Source organism: Aquarana catesbeiana, linkage group LG12 (genome assembly GCF_042186555.1).
Source record: "Aquarana catesbeiana isolate 2022-GZ linkage group LG12, ASM4218655v1, whole genome shotgun sequence".
NCBI lineage: Eukaryota > Metazoa > Chordata > Amphibia > Anura > Ranidae > Aquarana > Aquarana catesbeiana.
The window spans coordinates 215,367,019-215,391,904 of record NC_133335.1 but is presented as its reverse complement, the minus strand read 5'-3'; the positions used below and the strand labels follow the sequence as shown (position 1 = coordinate 215,391,904).

At 44.5% G+C, this 24,886-nt stretch overlaps 2 protein-coding genes across 2 annotated transcripts in view; one reads left to right on the top strand and one right to left on the bottom strand.

Moving 5' to 3' along the window:
* LOC141113511 (medium-chain acyl-CoA ligase ACSF2, mitochondrial-like) overlaps window positions 1-24,886 on the top strand; it is a 115,603-nt gene that overhangs the window by 75,171 nt on the left and 15,546 nt on the right. Inside the window, exons 7-10 of the mRNA XM_073606672.1 lie at window positions 910-1,008; window positions 1,095-1,243; window positions 2,052-2,140; window positions 4,841-4,917. Coding sequence (XP_073462773.1) covers window positions 910-1,008; window positions 1,095-1,243; window positions 2,052-2,140; window positions 4,841-4,917 — 414 coding nt within the window. The remainder of the gene's footprint in view (window positions 1-909; window positions 1,009-1,094; window positions 1,244-2,051; window positions 2,141-4,840; window positions 4,918-24,886) is intronic.
* On the bottom strand, window positions 8,841-19,924 carry CHAD (chondroadherin). The gene is made up of 4 exons (XM_073606673.1): window positions 19,081-19,924; window positions 11,006-11,169; window positions 10,775-10,920; window positions 8,841-9,154 (listed from the first exon to the last, which is right to left on the bottom strand). Exons 1-3 carry the CDS (start codon window positions 19,855-19,857, stop codon window positions 10,779-10,781), a joined length of 1,083 nt encoding a protein of 360 aa, XP_073462774.1. The 5' UTR covers window positions 19,858-19,924; the 3' UTR covers window positions 8,841-9,154; window positions 10,775-10,778.

Here is a 24,886-nt window from a genome sequence, read left to right as displayed (position 1 = left end):
TGGAACAGGAAGGGGCCACATCTCCAAACTGTCCCTACAAAGTTGGGAGCATGAAATTGTCCAAAATGTCTTGGTATGCTGACGCCTTAAGAGTTCCCTTCACTGGAACTAAGGGGCCAAGCCCAGCCCCTGAAAAACAACCCCACACCATAATCTCCCCCTCCACCAAATGATTTGGACCAGTACCAACTCTTCCCAGAAGAGCTGAAGCTGTTATAGCTGTAAAGGGTGGGCCAACTCAATATTGAACCCTACGGACTAAGACTGGGATGCCATTAATGTTCATGTGTGTGTAAAGGCAGACGTCCCAATACATGTCAGATGCCACAATATGTAAAGCAATGTTTTATCCTTTTCTGTCCTGATTATTAAAGGGGTTGTAAAGGTAAATTTAAAAAAAAAAAAAAATAACAAACATGTTATACTTACCTTCACTGTGCAGCTCGTTCTGCACAGAGTGGCCCCGAACCTGCTCTTCTGGGGTCCCTCGGCGGCTGTTTCAGCTCCTCCCCGCAAGCACTAACCACCTTAATGCGAGCTCCCTCGCATGGTGGTTAGTTATTGCGGGCGCGCTCCTGTGATACAGCCGGCTGCTATAGCCGCTCGCTGTATCACTCGGCCCCGCCCCCCACCGCGCCGCGTCATTGGATGTGATTGACAGCAGTGCGAGCCAATGGCTGCGCTGCTTTCAATCCATCCACTGTAGCCAATCAGCGACCAGGCTGAGCTGCAAAAGAGAAGACGGGAGCGAGCAGCGGAGATTCGAGGTGTCAGGTAAGTAAAACGGGGGGGCTGGGGGCGGCGGTATTGTCAAACGTTTTTTCACCTTAATGCATAGAATGCATTAAGGTGAAAAAACTTTTACCTTTACAACCCCTTTAATTATAAATTGCTCTTATTCTGTTTTAGGGAACCACTGGATCTCCCAAAGGAGCCACTCTGAACCATCACAACATTGTGAACAATGCGCAGTATGTGGGGGCGAGGCTTGGATACAGCTGGAGAGGGGTGCGTGTCACGGCATACACGACATATGCATCCTCATGTCTTAGATTTCAACTTAAACTGACTTGTGTCTTTGCTGTTCCCCCAAGGACTGCCGTATCGCTCTTTCTGTGCCTCTGTACCACTGCATGGGCTCTGTACTGGGCAGCCTCACAGCAGTCATGTACGGTCCCACTATGGTCTTACCCTCTCCGAGCTTTCAATCCCGAGCTGCGTTGGAGGCCGTTTCGAAGGAGAAGTAGGTTGAGATTTTTATTTTTTTTTATGTCAGCTGGTGTGATTTATTACATTTGTTTATTTGTTTAACCATTTCAATACCGGACACTTTCACCCCCTTCCTGCCCAGGCCAATTTTCAGCTTTCAGAGCTATCGCACTTTGAATGACAATTGTGCAGTCATGCAACAATGTACCCATATTACATTTTTATTATTTTTTTTACACAAATGGAGCTTTCTTTTGGTGGTATTAACCACTTCGTAACCGAAAGATGGCTACAGTGCGGTTCTGTTGCTTCAGCAGGGCGTCCATGGATGTCCCCCAGAAAACCACGCCCCTTGCACACCCCCTGGGGCGCGCATCTGGTACGCTCTGTGATCTCTGTGTCCTTCAGATAATCTGCCCATCAGTGCCTTCTTATCAGTGCTGCTTATCAGTGCCTCATATTAGTGCAACCTCATCAGTGCCCATCAGTGCTGCTCATCAGTGCAACCTAGTAGTGCCACCTATCAGTGCCCATCAGTGCCGCCTAGTAGTGCCACCTATCAGTGCCCATTAGTTCCGCCTAGTAGTGCCACCTATTAGTGCCCATCAGTGCCTTATATTAGTGCAGCCTCATCAGTGCCCATTAAAGTGAGACAGCGCTGAAAACTGAAAATTGGCCTGGGCAGGAAGGGGGTGAAAGTGTCCGGTATTGAAGTGGTTAAACAAAAGCACTCCAGTCTAACTAAATGGAGGAATCACTCCGCACCGCTGTACCAAACGATTGTATCGTTCTAGTGAGGTGTGTTATAAGTAGTCATTACTTGTTGTTTTAACTCCCCACAGATGCTCAAGTATTTACGGCACCCCAACCATGTATATTGATATGTTGGCAGAACCGGACTTTGCAACTCTTAGCTCCACTCTCACCACTGGTATGTGACGGGCTGCTTTTCATGTAACTTGAAAATGAATTTCCCTTTAATAAATGTCAATTAAAAAAAAAAGAAATGTGGCCGACCTAGATGCCTATTCGATATCGATAGCTAATATTAAATACTCTTGCTATAGAACAACATTATTTTCAATCATTTCCATAATGTATAGAAATTGTATAGTGTCCCCTCCATTGGTGGTCATTAATGTCCACTTACAAGTTACAGTGGTGGTCATTGTCGTGTCCAATTACATCTGTGGTCTGTGTAGTGCTTCCTTACATGTGGTAAGTGTATTGCCCCTTTCAAATTGGTAGTCAGTATAGTGCCCCTTGACATGTGTGGTTAGTGTAGTGCCCCCTACATTATTGGTAAGTGTAGTATCCCCTTACACTGATAGTCAGTATGGATTTTTTTCACATTGGTGGTGGTCAATGTAGCTTCTTTTTACACTATTGGTCAGTGTAGTATCCCCTTACATTGGTGTCCAGTTATATTGGTCATAAGTGTAGTGTCCCCTTACATTGGTGGTCAGTGTAATGTCCATTTACATTGGTGGTCAGTGTAATGTCCATTTACATTGGGGGTCAGTGTAGTGTCCAATTACATTGCTGGTCAGTGTAATGTCCATTTACAATGGTGGTCAATGTAATGTCCATTTACATTGGTGGTCAGTGTAGTGTCCAATTACATTGGTGGTCAGTGTAATGTCCATTTACATTGGTGGTCAGTGTAGTGTCCAATTACATTGGTGGTCAGTGTAATGTCCATTTACATTGGTGGTCAGTGTAATGTCCATTTACATTGGTGGTCAGTGTAGTGTCCAATTACATTGGTGGTCAGTGTAATGTCCATTTACATTGATGGTGAGTGTAATGTCCATTTACATTGGGGGTCAGTGTAATATCCATTTACATTGGTGGTCAGTGTAATGTCCATTTACATTGGTGGTCAGTGTAGTGTCCATTTACATTGGTGGACAGTGTAGTGTCCATAGATATAGGTAGTCAGTGTAGTCACCTCCCCCTTCATTGGTAGTCGGTGTAGTGTCCCCTTACACTGATGGTCAGTGTAGTTTCTTCTTACATTTGTAGTCAGTGTGGTGCCCCTTTACAGTAATGGTCAGTGGAGTCCCCCCTTATATTGGTAGTTAGTGTAGAATTCCCTTACACTGGTGGCCAGTGTAGTTTTTTTTGTACATTTGTGGTCAGTGTAGTTTCTTTCTTTCATTGGTGGTCAGTGTAGTGTCCAATTACATTGGTGGTCATTGTAGTGTGCAGTTACATCGGTGGTCAGTGTATTGTCCCCCTACAATGTTGGTCAGTGTAGTGCCCCCTTACATTTGTAGTCAGAGTAGTATTCCCTTAAATGGGTGGTCAGTGTGGTGTCCAATTACATTGGTGGTCAGTATAGCGCCCGCTTACATTTGTGATCAGTGTAGTTTCCAATTACATTGGTGGTCAGGGTGGTGCTCCCTTACATGGTGGTCAGAGTACTGCCCCTTTTACTTTTTAGTGTGGTGCCCCCTTACATTGGTGGTCAGTGTAGTGTCTAATTCCATTGGTGGTCAGTGTAGTGTCCAATTACATTGGTGGTCAGTGTAGTGTCCAAATACATTGGTGGTCAGTGTAGTGTCCAAATACATTGGTGGTCAGTGTAGTGTCCAAATACATTGGTGGTCAGTGTAGTGTCCAATTACATTGGTGGTCAGTGTAGTGTTCAATTACATTGGTGGTCAGTGTAGTGTCCAATTACATTGGTGGTCAGTCAATTGTCAACTTACATAGGTGGTCAGTGTAGTTTCTTCTTACATTGGTGGTCAATGTAGTGTCTTCTTATATTGGTGGTCAGAGTAGTGTCCCCTTATATTTGTAATCAGGGGAGTACCCCATTACATTTGTGGTCAGTGTAGGGCATACTTTACCTTGGTGGTCAGTTTAATAGCGCATTCTTATATTGGTGGTCAATGGAAAATGGGTCCCCTTACATTGGTGGTCTATGTAGTGCGTTCTCACATTCGTGGTCAATGCAGGGCTCCACTTACCTTGATGGTCAGTGTAGTGCTTGATTACATGGTCATTATAGAAGTGATCCCTTACATTGGATGTCAGTGCCACCTTGGTGGTCAGTGTAGACAGGAGATCGATCTGCCATTATTCCACTGCTCAAGGAACAACCTTTGATGGAACAATGGATCTCCGCAGATTCCTTGTTGAGACAGGCTGGTTTAGGAACTGTCAGGCAGTGTATGGTGGAGTTTAAGCTTTTAAGCCACCCCCTTCACACAGTTATTTCTCAACTACCAACACCCCATGTGCTTCAACTGGGAACCACCAACTTCATTTCTGTTACCTGGTTTGGTGATAAACCCCCCCCCCCTCCCCCCACAAACTACAAAGTACTGTATACCAGTCTGGGCCAGAAGTAGGAATATGAAGTCTACTGCTTCTGTGATGAATGTGTGTCCCCCCAGTATCCCCCAGGACCTACTGCCAAACACTACTCAGGATCTCCTCAAGCTACTCCATCATATTTTGGTAGCTTTAAATAAAATATCTTACTAGGAATATTGATTCTTATGCAACTGTGTCATATTTGTTTCTTTTATGTTATTGTCTTTGCTGTTTTTTAAGCATCTTAACACTTGACCTAAGAAGTTCAACCAATTCCACTGTTTTTAACTGAGGCCTTCTTCTGCAGGAATTATTGCTGGATCCATCGTACCACCTGAGATCATGAAGAAACTTCTCACTGAGACAACAATGAGGAATATGATGGTAGGTGCTTCCACATAGTGCTGTGCTTATAAAGAGATACACTATATGGTCACATTTTTCTGGACACCTGATTATCACATCTACGCATCTCCAAATGATGGAGTTTGGGTGTGTATGAAGAGTTGGCTTACATGGCTTTTATTGTATGCTAGCAAAAATATGCCTGTTCCAGAACAAGCAAGGTTGGGGTTGTTTAAGAAGTGAAAGGGGGTTATAAGTGCGGTACAAAAATTGGCAACCACCCTACCCTATAACTGGAATTTGCAGTGAGGTGCACATGGAAGGGCAATGCACATCACAAACAAACAAATATTTCTAAGCAGATTTACCAGCTAGCCTGTGAAAAAAATTTCAGAGTCTCCCAAGTTGGAGCATATATAGCAGTGGATACCCAGATAGCGAGGATAGTGTGCCACAAATTTGTGGCAATGTTGAATTGTAAGAGCTCTTTCACACGAGGCGGATCAGTGATGATCCGCCCCGTGAACATCCGCTTGCTCAGCGGGGATCACTCCGCCGATCCCCGCTGAGCAGGAAGGTGACAGGTACAGCGGCAGACCTGTCGGAGCGCTGCTCTCCCCTATGGGGGATCGGATGACGACGGACCGTAGAGTCCGTCGTCACCCGATCCGATAACGGATGGAAAAGTAGGGTTTTCCTCCGTTACACTTTTCGGATCGGAGTGGGTCGGATGTCAGCGGACATGTCACCGCTGACATCTGACGCTCCATAGGGATACATGTATGTCCGTTTTTCATTCGAAATCGGAAGGATGAAAAACAGACATACGGATCGTCTGTGTGAAAGAGCCCTTGGTCTGTTAACCTGCTGCACATTTTCACTGGCAAGTTGTACACTTGCAGAGCACTTGAAGCACAAGTTCTAGTTGACACTTTTCCAATTTGTAGCAAATTTGCATGGCAAGTCTCTAGCAGGATCAAAGTTGAGTTGCGAGTCTACAGCAAGAGCTCTGCAAGTCTACACCACGAAAATTCAGCCACAGTGACCCCTGTGGTGGGATGATTATTGTACAACATACAGTTGTGCTTATAAGTTTACATACCCTGAAGAATTTATGATTTCTTGGCCATTTTTCTGAGAATATGAATGATAACACAAAAACTTTTCTTTCACTCATGGTTAATGTTTGGCTGAAGCCATTTATTATCAATCAACTGTGTTTACTCTTTTTAAATCATAATCACAACAGAAACTACCCAAATGACCCTGATCAAAAGTTTACATACCCCAGTTCTTAATACCGTGTATTGCCCCCTTTAACATCAATGGCAGCTTGAAGTCTTTTGTGGTATTTGTGGATGAGGCTCTTTATCTTCTCAGATGGTAAAGCTGCCCGTTCCTCTTGGCAAAATTCCTCCAGTTACTGTAAATTCTTGGGCTGTCTTGCACGAACTGCACCTTTGAGATTTCCCCAGAGTGGCTCAATGATATTGAGGTCAGGAGACTGAGATGGCCACTCCAGAACCTTCACTTTATTCTGCTGTAGCCAATGACAGGTCCACTTGGCCTTGTGTTTTGGATCATTGTTATGTTGGAATGTCCAAGTACGTCCCATGTACAGCTTCCTGGCTGATGAATGCAAATGTTCCTCCAGTATTTTTTGATAACATACTGCATTCATCTTGCCATCAATTTTGACCAAATTTCCTGTGCCTTTGTAGCTCACACATCCCCAAAACATCAGCGATTCACCTCCGTGTTTCACAGTAGGAATGGTGTACCTTTCATCATAGGCCTTGTTGACTCCTCTCCAAATGAAGCGTTTATGGTTGTGGCCAAAAAGCTACATTTTGGTCTCATCACTCCAAATGACTTTGTGCCAGAATGTTTGAGGCTTGTCTCTGTGCTGTTTGGTGTATTGTAAGCGAGATACTTTGTGGCATTTGCGTAGTAATGGCTTTCTTCTGGCAACTTGACCATGCAGCCCATCTTTCTTCAAGTGCCTCCTTATTATGCGTCTGGAAACAGCCACACCACATGTTTTCAGAGAGTCCTGTATTTCACGTGAAGTTATTTGTGGGTTTTTCTTTGCATCCCGAATAATTTTCCTGGCAGTTGTGGCTGAAATTTTAGTTGGTCTACCTGACCGTGGTTTGGTTTCAACAGAACCCCTCATTTTCCACTTCTTGATTAGAGTTTCAAGACTGCTGATTGGCATTCTCAATTACTTGGATATCTTTTTATATCCCTTTCCTGTTTAATACAGTTCAGCTACCTTTTCCCGCAGATCTTTTGACAATTCTTTTGCTTTCCCCATGACTCAGAATCCAGAAACGTTAGTGCAGCACTGGATGAAAGATGCAAGGGTCTGTCAGGAGTCCAGAAACTCATTGACCATTTATACACACACACTAATTACAAGCGTAACAGATCACAGGTGAGGATGGTTACCTTTCATAGCCATTCAAACCCCTTTGTGTCAACTTGTGTGCATGTTATCAGGCCAAAATCACCAGGGTATGTAAACCATTGATCAGGGTCATTTGGGTAGTTTCTGTTGTCATTATGATTTAAAAAGAGAAAACACAGTTGATTGATAATAAATGGCTTCAGCCAAACACTAACCATGAGTGAAAGAAAAGTTTTTGTGTTATCATTCGTATTCTCTAAAAAATGGCCAAGAAATCATAAATTCTGCCAGGGTATGTGAACTTATGAGCACATCTGTAACAGAACCAGAACTTACAGCAGATTTGCAGAATGTTTGCAAAGAAAGTTGATCTGGAGTTATGCAATGCCTGGCAAGTCTAGCAATAGCTTAGCAAGTCATTTTCAAATTGCAGGACAATTGCTTGCTATCTGGGTAGATTAAGGGCAGGTTTGCCTGGAGGAAGCCCACTCCACCTTACAGGCTCAGGGATGCCCAACAAGAGCACAATGGCAGCTAAAGCCATCCAGTGCCTCTCCACATCGAATTCAGCCAACAGTACAAAAAAAGTGGCAACCACCCCAACTTATAACTGGCCTTTGCAGTAAGGAGCACATGGATTCATCTATTCACTGCTTTAAGTGCTCCGACATGGGAGACTCTGAAAATTATAGAGTTATAGCGCAGTACACAGAGGAGCCTTGAAGTAGGCACTGCGACTTATGCATATACACTATATTGTCAAAAGTATTGGGACACCTGCCTTTACACGCACATGAACTTTAATGGCATCCCAGTCTTAGTCCGTAGGGTTCAATATTGAGTTGGCCCACCCTTTACAGTTATAACAGCTTCAACTCTTCTGGGAAGGCTGTCCACAAGGTTTAGGAGTGTGTCTATGGGAATGTTTGATCATTCTTCCAGAAGCGCATTTGTGAGGTCAGGCACTGATGTTGGACAAGAAGGCCTGGCTCGCAGTCTCCGCTCTAATTTATCCCAAAGGTGTTTTGTCGGGTTGAGGGCAGGCCAGTCAAGTTCCTCCACCCCAAACTCGTTCCTCCATGTCTTTATGGACCTTGCTTTGTGCACTGGTACGCAGTCACGTTGGAACGGGGAGGGGAGGGACTAGAGTATTTAGTGCAAAATAGGTATCCACTAAAAGACAGTTGGTGGTTCAACCCGTCTGCATTGGTCTACAACTAAAATATCACTTTTGGCTGGACTCCCCTTTTATTTGCTGACCATGTTACTTTTGTAATTTTATGTTTTTGTTTTTTTTTTATTCTGTTGTGTGAGAATTTTCATATTTGGATTTTATTTGTTTCAAAGGAGAAAAAAAATAATTAAAAAAAAACCCAAACACACACAACAAAAAAAAAAAGGGAAACCCATGATCCATGATGGCACAATCAGCTATGGTAATTTTATATGGTTTTCATAATATTTTTACACCTTAAACATTGGCCACTTTAGCGTACTCACTGTTTTTTTTTTTTTTTTCAATTGATTTATTTGTCTGACATGAATCAAGCTGTTATCAGACCGTGGACATTTATTGAAATGGTTTTAGTTGGCATTACCGTGTATGTATTTATTTCTATATATTTTATATAATATATACATTTCTATGTACATACCTAGTTGGTCACATGATTAAGAGTGCAATGGCTGTTAGTTGGTCACATAGTTTACATGCATACATGGTGGAATGGCTTTGGTAAATGCAAAATGGCAGCTGTAGAGATACAAGGTGGCTCCATCGTTATGGGAAGAGCGTCTTGAAGGTCCTACGTGTCAGTAGTTTACTGGTCACCCGGGTCACAGTTCCCCCGACTGTCCATTTGGAGCCTGTAGGGGAAAAAAAAGATAGTTATACTGCAGTAGATAATTGGTGTACCCAGTATTTCTAAAATAAAGTGGAGTCATAATTTGTTGAACCTTTTCTGGTTTGTTGACTTAAAGCTCATTCATACTAGCGGTTGAGAGGTGGTAAAACCCCATGGGTGAGCCAAACTTTTTTCACCCCCAACCCTGCATGTCTTCCCTGTGTTCCACTGAATGTAATGCAATGCACATCGCACTGCATTACATTCTTTCCAGGCCGGGGAAACTGTCAACGGGGACCCCGAAATGACATTACACATAACTTCTGGGTCAACAACTAGAAGGGGAGGCTCTCCTCCCTCCCGTCCTCTTCACCCAGCGGCAGTCTTGGTCTCATCAGACCAGAGAATCTTATTTCTCACCATCTTGGAGTCCTTCAGGTGTTTTTTTAGCAAACTCCATGCGGACTTTCATGTGTCTTGCACTGAGGAGAGGCTTCCGTCGGGCCACTCTGCCATAAAGCCCCAACTGGTGGAGAGATGCAGTGATGGTTCACTTCCTACAAATTTCTCCCATCTCCCGACTGCATCTCTGGAGCTCAGCCACAGTGATCTTTGGGTTTTTTTTTACCTGTCTCACCAAGGCTCTTCTCCCCCGATACCTCAGTTTGGCCGGACGGCCAGCTCTAGGAAGGGTTCTGGTCATCCCAAACGTCTTCCATTTAAGGATTATGGAGGCCACTGTGCTCTTAGGAAATTTTTGTAACCTTGGCCAGATCTGTGCCTTGCCACAATTCTGTCTCTGAGCTCTTTAGGCAGTTCCTTTGACCCCATGATTCTCATTTGCTCTGACATGCACTGTGAGCTGTAAGGTCTTATATAGACAGGTGTGTTGCTTTCCTATTCAAGTCTAATCAGTATAATCAAACACAGCTGGACTCAAATGAAGGTGTAGAACCATCTCAAGGATGATCAGAAGAAATGGACAGCACCTGAGTTAAATATATGAGTGTCACAGCAAAGGGTCTGAATACTTAGGACCATGTGATATTTCAGTTTTTTCTTTTTTAATAAATCTGCAAAAATGTCAACAATTCTGTGTTTTTCTGTCAATATGGGGTGCTGTGTGTACATTATTGAGGAAAAAAATTAACTTAAATGATTTTAGCAAATGGCTGCAATATAACAAAGAGTGAAAGATTTAAGGGGGTCTGAATATTTTCCGTCCCCACTGTATACACCAAATACATTCATTGCTAAGTTTTATATACACCTTGGGGCCCATTTTTTAAAACATTTGTTGCACACGTGTCAGAAGCATTCGTGCAAGCTGAACAAAATGTCACCGTATTGTTTGTCACCGTATTTTTTCTAAGAGATTAATGCCTGCATTGTCAGCTCCATCTAGTGGCTGGCATGCAGTATATATTTTTTTTTTTGAAAAATCTAAAGAGAAATCAGTAAGGCATTTTAGCCACTAGATGGAGCTGCTGATACAGGCATTAATCTCTTAGAAAAATTACGATGACAAAAAAATACGGTGACATTTTGTTCAGCTTGCACGAACGCTTCGGACGTTTGCGCAGCAAATCTTTTGTAAATAGACTCCTTTACCTTTACTGTTTTGGGATACCTATGATCTTACCTGTTTAATGTTGTTCTACTTTTTTTGATTTCTTTACTGGCTGTTTACACCCACGGAAGGCCCCCGCGTCTCGCAGCTGTTGCCCGCGGTATTGAGCTGGGCTTGCACAGGTGGCGTCTGGGCGAGAGCGGCTGCCATCAATCCACCTAAAGAGGAAGAAGCATAGTTAGGATCGGTCGGTGGGCGTGTTTCCGGGAGATATTTTCGTCTCTGTATGGTTCTTTGATGTACCTTCTCACAGCTGCCAGCTGGCAGGAGCAGTGCCAAGGATTGTTTGCTAGTGTCAGGTTCTGCAGGGAGGAGATTGGGGCATTGGCAGGAAGCTGGCTTAACTTATTTCCTTCAATGTTCAGACTCTTCAGGGCCGTGACTCCAACAAAAGCTTTTTCTGAAAACTAAAGTGAAAAAATGTGAAGGTTTGGCCGTTGCAGGAGGAAAAAAACACTCCACCTCCACCTTCCCCACTCATTACACACGTCTACATCCCCCTCCAGAATCCTCACCCACTCCGTGTGCTCCCCACATTCTTTAGGAATGCCACTGGAAATTTCCATCTGGGAGCCTACTGAGATGCTTCAGCCAAGCTTAGAAAATAAAATGAAGCTCTCTTTTAGTCTCTGAACCTTAGGCTGCCTTCAGGCTTTAGAGGAACATCGCCCAATCCAACCACCAGCAGATTGGGAGAAAGATGGATAATCTTAACTGGATTTTCCCATATAAAAGTTGCTGCTCCTTTTAAAGGCTAAGTTCACATTTTCCAGCCTATGCAGTCAAAGAGCCCCAGTAGGTATTAAAGAAAACCTGTGCAGCGTTGCAAAATGTTCACAAATTTTATTGTCATAACTGTAGGCCATTTGGGCCACCCTGGAAGCCTGGCCTGAAAACTCCCAGTTGGCAATCCCCATGTCCTGCCTTGTTACCATGATGTGAAAACTGTCGTTTTTCACTCCTGTAAAGCTGGCACTAAGTGGGAGTGAGTGTCCCCACATAACTCATTCATTCTCCATGTTCAAAGCTGAACCCCCCCCCAGTGCTCAGAGGACTGCTACAAAGCCAAAATGCTGTGTGGATAACATCATTTTTCAGATAGGGGAATCTGATGACTGTAAAAAGTGCACACAGGAGGGCGCACATGCCTAATGCATTACCAAGAAATTTATTAATAAACCATAACTGATTAAAGTGGCGTTCCACCCCAAAAAAACAAAAACAAATTTTTAATGTGCTTAAAAAAAAAAAAAAAAATTTGGAGAATTTTTTTTTTTAACTCACCTCTAAATGCCTGTTGCTAGGGGGTCCCTCGTATGGCCATGACTAAGCACTCTGTGTAGTGCGAAACGCGTAAGCTTTGTTCCACTCTGCTGTGACCTGTTTTTTGGATGACACTTTATTGAACAAAGGCAAATATTTTTGGAGTGCGGATGTCCAGGATTTCTTTGATGTCTAACTGCTACAGCATTGCCAGCACCTGGACTTCTAGACTGAAGGAGATGCCTTTTACTTTGATCTGACCCACCTGGAGCGGTGATACTCTCTCTCTCTAGGGGTTCCCTCGTAGTATGCCTCCTTCGGTGCCTGGGCTCCTGATGTCACTTCCCTCGGCGCAGGAAGGGAGATCACCTCTCCCCCCTCCCTCTTGTCAATCATCTGGGACAGGTGACAGGTCCCAGATGATTGCACGGCCAGTCGCAGCGCAGCTCGTGCATGCGCAGTGGGTGCGCGCCCACAGTTAAAATGCTGGCGCTGCTGATCGGAGGGGGAGACGAGCTGGGCTTCCATCCCCCGCATCGCTGGACCCTGGAAGAGGCAAGTGTCCGATTATTAAAAGTCAGCAGCTGCAGTATTTGTAGCTGCTGACTTTTCATTTTTTTTTTTTTTATGTGGAACACCGCATTAATTACTGAACAGAAAGTCAAACCTATACTCACAAATTGTATCACATTAAATCATGATCAGGTGCTGGTGTCATGTGACCTGACCCGTGCACCACTGTAATGGCAAGCTGACGAGTTTCGGGGGACGCAACCCCTTTCTCAGAACTAAAGTCTGAGCTCAGAGAAAGGGGGTGCATCCCCTGATACTTGTCAGGTCACATAACGTCAGCACTGGATTATGATTTGATCTAAAACAACGTATGCATTTATTCAGTTTTCTCAGGGCTGTGCTCTTCTAGATGGCTGAGGGCCACCATGAATATGGGCCAGCCACAGCAGTGAGTAGATCAAGTTGGATCCAGCTGGCAGTGTATTCTGCAATGAACCATACTGCATGTTGGCTACACATACTGTATTACACGATTGTACACTCTTCTTCAGACTTACCAACATCTGTGTAGTAAGAAGGCCTAATTGATGGGATAAAAATTGACTTTTTTTACTATATAGTTGTTGATAATCTATAAAATGAGCTTGTAGCATGTGTGGCTAGCAATGCAAAAGCAGTAATCCATAGCTATCAATCGCCTCAAGTTGGTTTACCGGCTCTAATTTCATAGTGAAATGTGATTACTTGCTGAGGCTTACAGCAATTTGAAAATCACCTCTGCTATGGGCATGGCTTCAAGGCCGGGACAAGGGGGTGGGCAGGAGGAGCATCTGCCCAGGGTGCAGTACCCTTGACCAGCAGGAAGATGGGGCGCTCCTCAGCGAGCTTCCCACTGCATGCATGATCAAAATTGGTGGTGGTGGACTAGTGAACTGTGGAGGTACGAAGCTATGACTTTCTGTCTGCTTTAACAGCTACTGCTTACATGCCACATTCCAACAGTCCCACTGTCTGCTCCCCATGCCCCAACTGCCCACAGCCGACATGAAAAACACACAGTGCATGAGAAACTGCGCACCCACCCCAGCTGATAGAAAGCAAGCGAATGACTATGCATGCACAGTGCACCCTCCATGCCAACTAGGAGCATGCCAGAGCAGGCAGGGTAGTACATCCATATACAACATGCATTGTCAGTGTGTGGGGGGGGGGGTTTGTGTGCGGAAAACCATGTCCCAACACTGCAGGGCCCTATTAAGGAAACTCAGTGTTTCTCAAACAGGGTGCCATCTGGGTTTCCCAAGGTGCTGCGGGCACAGAACCCAGTTTGCCCTGGATCAGCAGGCAGCACCATAACAACCAGTGACATTCCAGGGCAGGCGTCTCCAAACTTTCTAAATAAAGGGCCAGTTTACTGTCCTTTAAACTTCAGGAGGGCCAGACTGTGGCCAGTGGAAATATCATTTTTTTTCTGGTATCATTTTGAATAAACAGTGCACCAGCTTTGCTATTCAGGGGAGCAATAGTGCTCCATTGTTGGTGTCAGTGGCTGGAATGATGCCCCACTGTTGGTGTCACTGGGCAGAACAGTGTCTCATATCAGTGGGATGAATAGTGCCAAAAGGGCCAGATAAAGACAAGCAAATGGCTAAAGATTGGAGAGCCCGGCTCTAGGGCCGAAATACGTAGCATTATTCACGGCTATAGTGATGGCGGCTGGCTCAATGGCTGGCCATGGCTCTGATGTAGGGCATGTGGCATGCAAGGCCGCCCCCAACATTAAGGAGAAGGGGGAAGTCGATCTCCACCTCCCTACCTCTGCTGTGCTGCAGGAGCCAAAATGTAGGGCTCTGATGGGAAGAGGGGACTGTGTAATTGGAGGCTCTGTAATGGGAGAGACTGTGTGATTGGGGGGCTCTGTGATGTGGGGGGGTGTCTGTGGTGTTGGGGAGACGCATGTGTAGGAGGTCTTTTATGTATAGAGGCAACTCTAATGTGATAGTGGGCTCTCATGTGTAGGGGACCTCTGATGTGATGGGGGGGACCTCTGAAGAAAAGGGTTAACTGATGTAAAGAGGGACTTTGATATGCTGAGGGACCTCGGATGTGGTGGGGGCTTCCAATGTGAATGTGGGCAACTCTAACGTGATGGGGGGCTCTTATGTATAGGGGGAAATCTGATGTGATGGGGGGGGGGGGGACCTGTGAAGAGAAGGGTTAACTGATGTAAAGGGGGACTTTGATATGATGAGGAACCTCTGATGTGGTGGGGGCTTCCAATGTCAATGTGGGTTACTCTAACATTATTGGGGGCTCTCATGTATAGGGGGACCTCTGATGTGATGGGGGGACCTCTGAAGAGAAGGGTTCACTGATGTAAAGGAGGGACTTTGATAAGAAGGCGGACATCTGATGTTATGGGGGCTTCCAATGTGAATGTGGGCAACTCTAACGTGATGGGGGCTTTCATGTATAGGGGGACCTCTGATGTGATGGGGGACTTCCTAAAGACAAGGGGGGACTTTGATATGAAGGAGGACCTCTAAAGTTATGGGGGCTCCCAATGTGAATGTGGGTTACTCTAACATGTATAGAGGGACCTCTGATGTGATGGGGGGACCTCTGAGGAGAAGGGTTCACTGATGTAAAGGGGGAACTTTGATAAGAAGGAGGACCTCTGATGTAATTGGGGCTTCCAATGTGAATGTGGGCAACTGTAACGTGATGGGGGCTTTCGTGTATAGGGGGACCTCTGATGTGATGAGGGACTTCCTAAAGAGAAGGGTTGATTGATGTAAAGGGGGAACTTTGATATGAAGGAGGACCTCTAAAGTTATGGGGGCTCCCAATGTGAATGTGGGCAACTCTAACGTGATAGAGGGGCTCTCCTGTATAGGGTGACCTCTATTGTGGTGGGAGGGCCTCTGAATTGAAGGGCTGACCCTGGTATAAAGGGGGGACTCTGCTGTGAAGAGAGGCTCTGATGTGATGGGGGAACCTCTGATGTGAAAGGGGACTTCTGACATAAAGTTAACTTCATCAGGGTGGTTGTATGCATCATCCCAGGCTCAGGTCCCCCATTGATAAGTAACATTCATGTTTTTTTACATTAGACTGGGTTGTCTTGAGGTTTTGCATACTTTTAAGGTTGCTGTGACTAAAAAAAAAGGTTGAGATGCTCCCAGGGATAATGCAATTGTCTTGTGAGCTGGACAGATTAGAAATGAATCACTGCATTTTCCAATTGTCAAGCAATATATGGATTGGTTCCACCAGTGATTATCGTTGTGTGTATGTGCAGCCTTTTGCGTGACTTTTCAATACGTCCTTAGTTGCTGTTTTTCGGAAAGTTGAGAGGTGAGCTGTCATAACTTAGCAAAACTTTGAATTTTCCTGACCTGTGCTCAGAGTGTCTCTGTTTGCTAATCCGTCATTTCTCTTTGCTATTTTGGAATGAGAGAGCACAGGTGCCCCTCCCACGAGTCCTCCGAGCCCCAGACAGGGACTGCATTGTGAGGAGCAGAGGAGGCCGATGCATGGGAGACATCATGTCAATAAACAGACTGTTCTTGAAGGGGGGGAAAAACTGGCTGCTCTTTTCCTATCCAGGAGGAAGAAGAAACAGCGGTTTGAAACTGGAAATTAACTCTTTCAACACTCAGCTATAAAAAAAAAAAAAAAAAAAGTGAATTTTCAAAATACGGAAGCTAATGACAAAGAGATTTTGGTCCTTGCAATGAAAATGCCAAAATTTTGGTATAACGTCTGCACATACTTTACACCTTACCAACGGCCATTTAAAAGCGTATATATGAAGCCAACATGTCGTCGGGGCCGAAACTGAGGAGGGAACTGAAAGCATTTTAAAGTGGTCACCAAAACAGGAATAAAAGGTAAGACCCCTTTCACACCGAGGGCATTTTTCAGGCACTATAGCGTTAAAAAATAGCGCCTGCAATCCGCCCTCAAACAGCTGCTCCAGGGCTTTCACACTGGAGACAATGGAGATGCGATGGCAGGACGTCAGGAAAAGTCCTGCCAGCAGCTTCTTTGGAGCGGTGAAGGAGCGTTGTGTTTACCGCTCCTCCATGGCTGCTCCCCATTGAAATCAATGGGGCAGCGCTGCAATATCGCGGGCAGATTTAACCCCATTTTGGCCGCTAGCGGGGGGTTAAAACCGCCTCGCTAGCAGCCGAATAGCACTGCTAAAACGAAGGTGAGCGGCGCTAAAAATAGCGCCGCTTTACCGCCGACGCCCCCCGCGCCTCGGTGTGAAAGCCCTCTAAGTCTTCCAGTAGGGCGAGAGGACGTGTCTCTTTCCCCTCCAAAATCTCTGGAAATCCTACTTGGAAATCTTTTCAAATAATGCAAAAAAACTGACTGGGGTTTTAACCTTACTTAACTCTTTCCAAAAAAAAAAGTTTTGGCTTTAGATTTATTTTAAGCATCAACAGCTAATTTGATTTTGTGGTTTTGCTGAAAATGCATTGAGTGATAAAAAAAAAACAGCCAACACTATGGGGTTGATGTGCAAAATCTGGTGCAGCTGTGCATGGTAGCCAATCAGCTTCTAACTTCAGTATGTTCAGTTAAGCTTTGACAAAAATCCTGGAAGCTGATTGGTTTCTATGCAGAGCTGCACCACATTTTGCACCCTCCAGTTTTAGTAAATCTCTCCGTTTGGATAATGTACATCCTTTTAGAGCTTGGAGACGCTATCTCCATACAGATATCAAACAGATATCAGTTTTGATCATTTTTTTTTTACTTTTGGTCTGGAAAATGTTAATGATGAGAAGCTGATTTTGCTGAAAATACCCTATAGGGGAGATTTACTAAAACTGGAGGGTGCAAAATCTGGTGCAGGTCTGCATAGAAACCAATCAGCTCCCCAGATATGTTTGTCAAAGCCTAATTGAACAAGTTGACATTAGAATCTGATTGGCTACCATGCATATCTGCACCAGATTTTGCACTCTCCAGTTTTAGTAAATCAACCCCAGTGTCTCACTATGGAGTGTTGTCATTGTTGGGAGAATAGAAGGTGAATGGAGAGACATTATGTTTTTATGCTTGAAATGGACACTTACTACCTCGAACATACTCTTATTCGTGATGTCAATTTATAGTGAGCTTATTTTGCTTCCTAGAATGACCTTTTATCCCTTATCCTTGTGAGCTCTTTGGCTACCCCCAGTCACTAATTGGGGGTAATTAAACAAGCTGAAGTTAGAAGCTGATTGGCTACCATGCACGGCTTCACCAGACTTTGCACACTCCAGTTTTAGTAAATCAACCCTTATGTCTTACTAGGGAGCTTTGTCATTGTTGGGAGAATAGACTGTAAATGGAGAGATGTTACGTTTTTGTGCTTGAAATGGACACTTACTGCCTCCAAGATGCTCTTCTTCGTAATGTCAATTTAGAGTGACCTTATTTTGCTTCCTAAAATGACCTTTATCCCATGCCATGGGGAGCTCTGTGGTTACCCCCAACCACTTGTATAGAACCAATTAGCAGTTTTCCCAAAATACCTCTTGGAACTGCAATGGGGGTCGCATATTTAGCTAAAACAGCCTTAAAGGCGTGCGTGAGGGGTGAACCCTTTGCATTGCCATCACCAGTTGGAATGTAAAGCAATCTTTGTGAAGGTTGTCATTTATACCGGTCATGGTATATTTAGTAGTAGTTGGTCACATTCAACTGGACTTCAATAGTTCCGTGATATTAAAGACTTTTTTTTTTTAGTTTGCCCTATGATCTTCAGAACTGAAGCTATGAAATGTCTTCAGCACTATAGAACATGTCCAGTTGAATGTGACAATTACAAGATAATATTTGTATGTCTACATTTTCTTTGATCTGTTTATCCGTTGCTCACATTTTAGCTTAAAGTGGTTGTAAACCTCAGACATGAAATATGAACAAAGCATATCCCTCTATAGTGTGTACTTGTCCCTATCCCGAGCACTAAGTGTCATTTCTGTTTGCTACTTCATTCCTGTGCTATTAGTATGAATAATTTCTGACACGTTTTTCTGACACCAAGAGAAAAATGGTGGGGAGGGACCTCCAGCTGATTGACATCCTCAGTTCTGTTCCTGTGCCGTGTGAAGGAGGATGGGGTGGGAGTCCCCCTCCTCTCCAATCAGCTCTCAAAGCTCTCCTCACTGAGCTCTACAGTGTTTAATTTGAGCTCTCCGCCCCCTTTTAAACTTCCCTCCCCTCCCCTCCAATCAGCTCTCAGAGCTCTCCTCACTGAGCTCTACAGTGTGTAATTTGAGCTCTCCGCCCCCTTTTTTCTGACAGCTGAGACAAGCTTTATAAATTCATCACTTTGATGTAGAGACCGCAGATAAACAGGTACAACTTATGTAGCAGGACTTGTTTCATCTCTGTGTATCACCTGAGGATAGCCATATCACTGGGTATATGTAAGGGTTTACAATCAATTTAATGCTAGCATCAACAGCTCATTTTATTTATGTAGTTTTGTAAAGTTTTGGTGGTTCTTCAGTCCATGTTTTATGTTGACCTCTTACCTTCTCGATACCCATGTGGTCCATGGAGAGGGTTTCCATGTATCGGCCAAACGACTGGAAGGCGAAATCAGGGATGACTTTGATGGGGTTTCGGGAGATCTTATAATCTTCCACCACCCTCAGCTTGCTGACGGCAGCCAGCGGGTAAGTGCTCAGCTGGTTTCCGTCTATGTGAAAGATGGCCAGGTTTTCCACTTCATCCAAGGACCCCGGCTGCAGGGTGGTGAGCTCATTATCCGACAGGTAGAGCCAGCGCAGGTCCTTGGCGCCAGTAAAGGTCCCCGGTTTCAGCTCGCGCACCTTGTTGTTGCTGAGCTGGAAAATGAACAGGTTGGCGAGCGGCGACAGCAGCCCCTTGGGTATGTCAATGATCTTGTTGTGTTCCATGTAGAGATAAGTGAGCTCAGGCAACTCTTCAAAGGCTCCGGCGCCGATCACGCTAATGTCGTTGTGGGACAGGTAGAGATACACCAACCTCTTAAGACCTCGGAAAGCCCCCGTAGCCACTTCTCGGATCCCGCAGTACTGCATGTGCAAGGACACCAAACCTTTCATTTCCTTGAAGGAGTTGGGAGCCAGCACGGGGAAGGAGTTCTTTTGCAGGTTGACCAGGCGAGTTTGCTCTGACACTTTGGGGATCTTAGTCAACCCTGAGCTGTAGCAGATAACATGCTGCAGTTCTCCCCCGTGGCAGTGACAGTTGGCGGGGCATGCCTTGAGGCTGTGGCACGCAACAGCTAGGATGGCGAGAAGGAGAAAAACGCGGAGGTGTTCCATGGCGGTCACACAGCACTGGCAGTGTGAGCGAGACCTCCACACACAGACCTATTTATATCATATTAAATTTAAAAAAAATATGCAGAGACCGCAGCCAAGCGCTGATGGAAGAGGCAGATTTTGGGAGGTGAGTGTGAATTTAACCCACTGCGAGCAGCAGAAAGAGAACACAGTGAACTGAATGGGCTGTGAGAGGGTAAAGCTTTGCCGGAAAATGTTTAAAGTATTTTAGCATTACAGAAGAAACACAGTCTGACCCTATAGTCTCTAATTTAATTAGGACTATGCGTCTCTAAGCTAATCCCTGTACAATTATTATTATTACAATATAGCCCACTGTTCTTCATCAACAGAGACAAGATTTGTGTGTGCATATACAGTGCCTTGAAAAAGTATTCATACCCCTTGACATTTTCCACATTTTGTCATGTTACAACCAAACACATGAATGTTATTGGGATTTTATATGATAGACCAGTGATGGCGAACCTTGCCACCCCAGAGGTTTTGGAACTATATTTCCCATGATGCTCCACTCCACTGCAGAGTGCATGAGCATCATGGGAAATGTAGTTCCAAAACATCTGGGGTGCCAAGGTTCGCCATCACAGTGATAGGCCAACACCAAGTGGAAAGAAAATGATAAATGGTTTTCCAAACTTTTTACAAATATCTGAAAAGTGTGGCATGCATTTGTATTCAGCACCTTTTACTCCAATACCCTTAACTAAAATTTAGACCAGGAGTAGGCAACCTCGGCCCTCCAGCTTTTTTGAAACTACAAGTCCCATGAGACATTGCAAGACCCTAACAATCACAGGCATGACTCCTAGAAGCAGAAGCATGATGGGATTTGTAGTTTCACCACAGCTGGAGGGCCGAGGTTGCCTTCCCCTGATCTAGTGGGACTAATTGCCTTCAGAAATCCCCAAATTAGTAAATATAGTCCACCTGTGTGTGATTTAATCTCAGTATAAATCCAGCTGTTCTGTGAAGACCTCGGAGGTTTGTTAGAGAACCTTAGTGAACAAGCAGCATTATGAAGGCCACGGAACACACCAGACAGGTCAGGGAGAAAGTTGTGGAGAAGTTTAAAGTGGGGTTATGTTATAAAAAAAAAAATCCCAAGCTTTTAACATCCCACGGAGCACTGTTCAATCCATCATCCAAAAATGGAAAGAGTATGGCACAACTCCAAACCTACCAAGACATGGCCGTCCACCTAAACTGACAGGCAAGGAGAACATTCATCAGAGAAGCAGCCAAGAGGCCCATGGTAACTCTGGAGGAGCTGCAGAGATCCACAGCTCAGGTGGGACAATCTGTCCACAGGACAACTATTAGTCATACTCTTCACAAATCTGCCCTTTATGGAAGAGTGACAAGAAGAAAGTCATTGTTGAAAGAAAGCCATAAGAAGTCCTGCTTGCAGTTTGCGAGAAGCCATGTGGAGGACACAGCAAACATGTGGGAGAAGGTGCTCTGGTCAGATGAGACCAAAATTGAACTTTTTGGCCTAAAAGAAAAATGTGTGCTGGAAAACTAACACTGCACACCATCTGAAACATGGTGTGTTCAGGGTGATGAAACACACCGTGAAACATGGTGGTGGCAGCATCATGCTGTAGGGATGCTTTTCTTGCTTTTCTTCAGCTGGGACAGGAAAGCTGGTCAGAGTTGATGGGAAGATGAATGGAGCCAAATACAGGGCAATCTTAGAAGAAAACATGTTAGAGTCTGCAAAAGACTTGAGACTGGGGCGGAGGTTCACCTTCCAGCAGGACAACGACCCTAAACATACAGCCAGAGCTACAATGGAATGGTTTAGATCAGGGGTGTCCAAACTTTTTTCAAAGATTGCCAGATTTGATGAAGTGAACATGCATGAGGGCCAACCATTTTGCCTCACATTCTTTGAACCAATAAAATTCAGCCTAAGTGCACTTTCACACTGGGGCATGCGGTCGTCTGTGGTAAATCGCCGCTATTTTTAGAGGTGATTTACCAATGTCTTGGTGTCGCTTTTTGGACACTAGCAGGGCACTTTAAACCCGCGATAACAGCCGAAAAAGGGTTAAAAGTGCCGCAGCGGCGCTTTGCTGGAGCTGCCCAATGGAGCTGCCCATTGTTTCCATGGCTTTGCTGGTGCTCCCCATAGATTTCAATGGGCAGGGGAGCTTTAGGAGTGGTGTATACACTGCTCCTACAGCGCCTCAAAGATGCTGCTTGCAAAACTTTTTTTGAGTGTCCTGCCAGCACAGCACCCCAGTGTGAAGACACTCGGGCTTTCACACTGGAGTGAGAGGAGAGGTGCTTTACAGGCGATTCGCAGGCGCTATTTTAAGCGCTATATCCCTACACCAATGGTGCACATAAAATGACTTGTTCTGTAATTGTATACGCTATTTATTTATTTTTAACCACTTGCCGACCAGCCGCCGCAGTTTCACTGCGGCAGAATGGCACGGCTGGGCGAAACCTGTCACTTCGCCCTGCCCGCTGCTCGCCCCCTGCCGATGCGAGTGCCTGGTGGGCGTGATGACCGCCAGGCTCCCGCGGTCGCTCGTGACATTGAGAACCGGGATCTGTGTGTGTAAACACACAGATCCCGGTTCTCTGAGGGGAGAAGAGACAGATCGTGTGTTCATACAAAGTATGAACATTGATCTGTCATCTCCCCTAGACAGTCCCCTCCCCCCTTCAGTTAGAACACACCCAGGGAACACAGTTAACCCCTTAATCGTCCCCTAGTGTTAACCCCTTCCCTTCCAGTGACATTTATACAGTAATCAGTGGATTTTTACAGCACCGATCGCTGTATAAATGCCAATGGTCCCAAAAATGTGTCAAAAGTGGCCGATGTGTCCGCCATAATGTCACAGTCCCGATAAAAACAGCAGATCACCGCCATTACTAGTAAAAAAAATAATAATAATAAAAGTGCTATAAATCTATCCCCTATTTTGTAGACGCTATAACTTTTGCGCAAACCAATCAATATATGCTTATTGCGATTTTTATTACCAGAAATATGTAGAAGAATACATATCGGCCTAAACTGAGAAAAAATTTGCTTTTTTTTTAAAAAATGGGGATAATTATTATAGCAAAAAGTACAAAATATTGTGGGGTTTTTTTTTTTCAAAATTGTCGCTCATTTTTTTGTTTATAGCGCAAAAAATAAAAACCGCAGAGGTGATCAAATACCACCAAAAGAAAGCTCTATTTGTGGGGAAAAAAAGGACGTCAATTGTGTTTGGGTTTGCGTAATTGTCAGTTAAAACGACGCAGTGCCAAATCACAAAAAATTCCCTGGTCATTAACTGAAGCAGTTAAATTGCTATTTTTTTTCAACAAAAGTGGAGTTACCCTTTAAATTACAATATGTCTTGTGTAGACATTGCATATGCTATATTATGTTTTTTTTTTAGTTGCTGTATTTTTTTTTTCCATGAAAGTGAAAGTATCCTTTATATTTTTCTAGCAAGTTAAAGGCACATTGCAGGTGAATAAAGAGAAAAAAAAAAACATGGAAAAAAAAATGCTCCCAGTAAGCATTTAAAACACATGATTTTTCTGCGTAAGAACAGGTTTTTTTTTTAAATTGGTAACAGGGTCTCTTTAATGCAATGTTCCACCTACACTGGCCTGCCCATATCCAATCTCCGAGCGCAGTCCTGCTCTGGACAAGGAATTCTGGATGTGGATGGCCTGGCACACTGCTGGCAGTAGCCTGGCACAGCGCCCCTGTTCTATTTATGCAGCAGTTTGGCATGGCCAGTCCTTCGCCAGTAGCAGACATTTTTTTGGCATTGGCAGTATTTATATTCTCTATTAAAGGCCCTTTGTGGGCGCGCTGTCTGATTTCTCCCTGTGTAAATCACCGCCTGTGCAATTTTTATTCCATTATTTTCAAATACTTGACATTTTTTCACTGAGAACAGACTGCTGAATTCGCACAAAAACATCACTACAAATATATATATATCTATATACAGTGAGGGGGGAAAAAAAATATTTTTTTCCCTCCTGATTTTGTACGTTTGCCCACTGACGAAGAAATGAACCGTCTCTAATTTTAATGGTAGGTTTATTTTAACAGTGAGAGACAGAATAACAAAAATATCCAGAAAAACACATTTCAAAAAAGTTATAAATTTGCATTTTAATAAGTGAGATACGTATTTGATCCCCTATCAATTGGCAAGATTTCTGGCTCCCAGGTGTCTTCTACAGAGGTAACGAGCTGAGATTAGGAGCACTCTCTTAAAGGGAGAGCTCCTAATCTCAGCTTGTTACTTGTATAAAAGACACCTGTCCCCAGAAGCAATCAATCAGATTCCAATCTCTCCACCATGGCCAAGTCCAAAGAGCTGTCCAAGAATGTCAGGGACAAGATTGTAGACCTACACAAAGCTGGAATGGGCTACAAAACCATCGCCAAGCAGCTTGGTGAGAGGGTGACAACATTTGGTGCGATTATTCGCAAATGAAAGAAACACAAAATAACTGTCAGTCTCCCTCAGTCTGGGGCTCCATGCAAGATCTCACCTCGTGGAGTTTCAATGATCATGGAAACGGTGAGGAATCAGCCCAGAACTACACGGGAGAATCTTATCAATGATCTCAAGGCAGCTGGGACCATAGTCACCAAGAAAACAATTGCCAACATACTATGCCGTGAAGGACTGAAATCCTGCAGCGCCCACATGGTCCCCCTGCTCAAGAAAACACATGTACAGGCCTGTCTGAAGTTTGCTAATGAACATCTGAATGATTCAGAGGAGAACTGGGTGAAAGTGTTGTGGTCAGATGAGACCAAAATCGAGCTCTTTGGCATCGACTCAACTCGCCGTGTTTGGAGGAGGAGGAATGCTGCCTATGACCCCAAGAACACCATCCCCACCGTCAAACATGGAGGTGGAAACATTATGCTTTGGGGCTATTGCTAAGGGGACAGGACAACTTCACCACATCAAAGGGACAATGGACGGGGCCATGTACTATCAAACCCTGGGTGAGAACCTCC

Bases quoted from the DNA above. Each gene is read 5' to 3' on its own strand.
- CHAD (XM_073606673.1), bottom strand. From the start codon at position 19,857: ATGGAACACCTCCGCGTTTTTCTCCTTCTCGCCATCCTAGCTGTTGCG. The intron at 11,170-19,080 runs GTAAGAGGTCAA...TTTTCACTTTAG, and splicing joins ACCACATGGGTATCGAGAAG to TTTTCAGAAAAAGCTTTTGT. The intron at 10,921-11,005 runs GTACATCAAAGA...CTTCCTCTTTAG, and splicing joins CAGCTGGCAGCTGTGAGAAG to GTGGATTGATGGCAGCCGCT.